This window comes from Octopus bimaculoides, chromosome 28 (assembly GCF_001194135.2).
Source record: "Octopus bimaculoides isolate UCB-OBI-ISO-001 chromosome 28, ASM119413v2, whole genome shotgun sequence".
In the NCBI taxonomy this organism is placed as follows: domain Eukaryota; kingdom Metazoa; phylum Mollusca; class Cephalopoda; order Octopoda; family Octopodidae; genus Octopus; species Octopus bimaculoides.
In genome coordinates, this window is record NC_069008.1 from 3005643 (window position 1) to 3009956 (window position 4314).

At 38.7% G+C, this 4314-nt stretch overlaps 1 protein-coding gene across 1 annotated transcript in view; it reads right to left on the minus strand.

Annotated features, from left to right (window-relative positions):
- Positions 1-4314, minus strand: part of LOC106883785 (cell division cycle protein 20 homolog) — a 42723-nt gene that overhangs the window by 14715 nt on the left and 23694 nt on the right. The window contains exon 3 of the mRNA XM_052977628.1: positions 880-1059. Coding sequence (XP_052833588.1) covers positions 880-1059 — 180 coding nt within the window. The remainder of the gene's footprint in view (positions 1-879; positions 1060-4314) is intronic.

A 4314-nucleotide genomic window follows, 5' to 3' on the forward strand; every position in this document is an offset into this window, starting at 1 on the left:
GGGAACTCTCCAGCACACCTTCGTGTGTGTGTGTGTGTACACAAAACATTGTATATATATATATATATGTAATAGAATAATGTATTGTATATATATATATATAGCTGGCACGCAGAAAAACATTTGAGTGTGGCCATTGCCAGTACCCCTAGACTGGCCCCTCGTGCCGGTGGCACGTAAAAAAGAAGCCACTACACTCTCGGAGTGGTTGGCATTAGGAAGGGCATCCAGCTGTAGAAACTCTGCCAGATCAGATTGGAGCCTGGTGCAGCCATCTGGTTCGCCAGTCCTCTGTCAAATCGTCCAACCCATGCTAGCATGGAAAGCGGATGTTAAATGATGATGATGATATATATATCATCATTTAATGTCTATTATCCATACTGGCATAGGTTGGACAATTTGACCAGCGCTGACAAGCTGAAGAGCTGTACCAGGCCTCCACTTTTATATGCCATGATTTCTACAGCTGGATGCCCTTCCAATATATATATATATATAAATGCATGTATAAATATATATATATATATATATATATATATACACACACTCAGTAAGCAGCTACAGCATAGCTAAATGGATTCAAAACCAAATCCAAAATTTTCTTAATTGTCAAATTTCCCAGCTATTGTTTATCTCTTCTCTGCCCTTAGAGATTAATGAGAATGACCTGACCTGACCTCTGGGCCCTTTTCAGTGTATCCAAGGCTCAAGACAGATAATGGTGAACAAATTCTATTGTTCTCAGCTGACCTACTTTAGTATGTTTAAAAAAAACGAACCGTTACACAAATACAATAAAAATAACAGGACATAACACACACACACACACACAAAGCACATGTAACAGTACTGCATGAAGTGAAAGACAAGGGTTACCTGTACTTTTGGGTGTCTTGCTGGAACCCGGAGTTCTGTTCTGCGACAGCACTTTCATGGGACTCTTCTCGCCACTGGAGATGCTCCTGCTGCTACTGCTACTGCGAATCTTACCCTCCGTACACTTACGCTGCCTCCGTGAATCTGAAGACAGGTCAAACTGAGACATCACCAGGCACTCTGAAAGAAGTAACAGTAGTAGTAATAGCAATAATAATAATTAATTCGTTTTATTGGCCACAAGGGCTAATATCAATTAAAAACATGTAAGGACAAAGACAGGATGAAGGTTACAAAAGGTTTTGTCCGAAAAGGTAGGAAAGTTCGTCTAAACAGAGGAAGAAAACGGAGAAAGATATAATAAATAAATAGAACTCCCAAAGGGGGAGGCGCTTCGAAAAAGGAAAGGTTACGCGTGGAAACCTTTCCTTTTTCGAAAGGGTTCCACGTGTAACCTTTCCTTATAAGAGCACTCAGAAAGCGCTGAGAATATCTGAAATAAACTCGACTGCTCTCACAAACAAGAATACTGAAAATGAACCCGACAGCAGAAAAATAATCCAGAATCCTTGTCTGGTACCGGACCGATGTCAATGGTAATCATAGAATGTGAAGGTGGCTGTCCAGGCCATGTTTGTAATGCTGTGTCGTTTGCAGTGGGAACAGGGACAGTTTTCTCTATGAAGGCCTTTTTTTTTAAAGTCTAACCACTGATATAGTGTCTTTATTATAGTGCCTTTATTAAGGTCTATAGTGAAAAATTTATCTGTCTGTGTGTGAAAGAAAACAGAAAGGACCTGCATATGGTGCTGATAATGGAGGTTTAACCACATTGTTGCGTACAAACGAAAATAAAGCTTTGGAAACAGCAACACCGCCATAACTTACATGGAAACCATGAGCATGCTTTCATGGGAGATAATCGGAGAAAGACTTGAAAGTCAACCTAAGATCGTAATACTCCATGTAAAGGATTCAAAGTCATGTCCTTACTCAAATACCCATTTCCACACCACCCACCCCAAAAAACCAACCTTAAAAAAAAAAATTGACATTTCTAAATTACCACACCAACTAACCCCCATTTCCTTCATTTTTAACTTTTTTCACAATTTTTTTTTCAAAATATGTGGAAAAATACAGGCATCATGATTCGGACAAAAATTTCAAAACATTTATGTACTTATGGTTACAGGGTTAGGGTTTTAGGGTTAGTGTTGGGGGGAAAAAGTCAAAATCGAAGTTGTGGGGGGAAAGGGAGTGAAAAAATTTCACAATGCCGATTTTTGGCAATTTTCCGGAATCTCCGTATCCGTAAACGGGGATATTTGGAAAAAAAAAAAAATTACATAAATAAACAAATTTGGGAGAAAAGGGGAGGGGGAGAGTCTTTCCGATTTTTTAGTCGATGAAATTGACCCCAGGACTTATTCTTTGTAAGCCTACTACTTATTTTATCGGTCTCGGTTTCGAGTCTCAGGCGGGGCCAAGCGAGGTCCCTACATATATATATAAACGCGCGCGCACGAGTTTATGTTTTACTTTTATGCTTGCTTCAGTTACTTAGTCAAACAAATCGAGTAGTGGTGCTCTTTCGAATAGTTATGTAACGGAGGCAAACAAATTAACATCGGTTCACAAGTGACACCAGGAGGACAAACACGAAAACCCCAAACATATGACAGGTTTGCGCACCGTTTCTGTCAACCAAATAATCCTCACAAAGCCACATATGTAGTAAGGAAACTTGCCCAAGGTGTGGTGTGTGCTTTATTCTTCTACTATATAGCCCCGGGTCGACCAAAACACCAGGAGTGGATTTGGTAGACGCAAACTGAACGATGCTCATCGTGTTTGTGTGTGCATGTTTTATGCTTGTGTGTCACCACACAGCTTTACAATCGGTGTTGGTTGGTTCACGTCCCCATAATTGAACAATTTGGCAAAACAAGACGATAAAATAAGTACCACGAACAAAAGTATTGGAGGTAGATTTGTTCGATTAAACCATTCGAGGCGCGGCCCCAGCATGGCCGCAGTTCAATGACTGGAACAATACCGCATGCTTTATTTTATGTGTATGTGTGCGTGTGTACATGTTATGTAAAACGATTTTTAAAAAAATACGTTATTCAAGGGGAGACAACTCAATTTCTATCCCCATTCATAAATCTAGTTACATTAAATATATGGAGAGAAATCTCTCAGAACATGGTACCCCTGCTACGTGCGTGTGTGCATACCTACACACATGCATTCCAGTGGGGTGAGTTCAAAAAGAAGCTATGTCCGGCCACACAGAATAAAATGTTCATGGCGTGAGAAATATTGAAAAACACTAATACATGTCAGAGTGACAAAGAAACGAGGTTCCAGAAACGAGGATGGTATCAGGTGGTCTTGAAATGAGCTAGAAATAACGGCTAAATTGCCTTTAAATAACACACACACACAAACGTTTTCTGAAAATTCCAATAAATAAAATAAAGTTACAAGGGTTTTATATATATGGGGAGCTTCAACAAGAATTCCGCCTGTATATTTTCATACATGAACACTACATGCGTAATATATTCAGGTAGACGGAAGCTTTTAAAGAATCCATCATGTGTGTGTGTCCGAATTTATGTCCCAGACCATCATGTTGGGTAAAAACATAGCGATATAAAAATACCAAACTGAATTAAATAGTGGGGTTGATATGATCGACAAAAATTCCTCACATAGGGACACCCAAAATAACTGTAGTTTGATGAGAAACCAGTACAAGCATATTAGACGATAAAATGGGTAGAGACAAGAACTAGGCCGAGGACGGAGTTTCACCATTATGAAAATGAATCCCTCTTTTCGCCGTCTAATTTGAGAAAAATACTGAATAAGAAATTTAAAATAGCATAGGCATGGAACTACGAGGAAGAAGCTTTCTCTGAACCTGTGGACGGTACCTGGCAACGGGGCTCTATGCGTACAACTATATATATATATACACACACGCACAATTAGAATAGGAATTCGAAGAATCGAACAGTATTCGCAGTGTATGACTACGGAGAAAACAGTTGGGTCGAGGGTAAAAATTAACGTCTTTCCGAAAATCCGAGTGACAATGGTGAAGGCTATATAATAACCAAATTCATGAGAACTGAGCACTTAGATCATATATACAGGGACTCGAATGAGAAAATGTGTCGCTCAAGAAGGACTTCATGTTTTCAGGTTTCATATTTAGATGCTTTTTTATTTCAAAATTTTGTCCATTAAGGCCTTACATAGAGGAGACGAACAAGGACAGACAAACAAAGAAGCTATTTAGATGCTTTTATTAAATTCATTCAGTTGTTAAACATAAATAAATCTTGGAATTAAATGGTTTTGATTTACTGTCAGGTGACTTTTCGCCATATATATATATATATATATATATATATATTA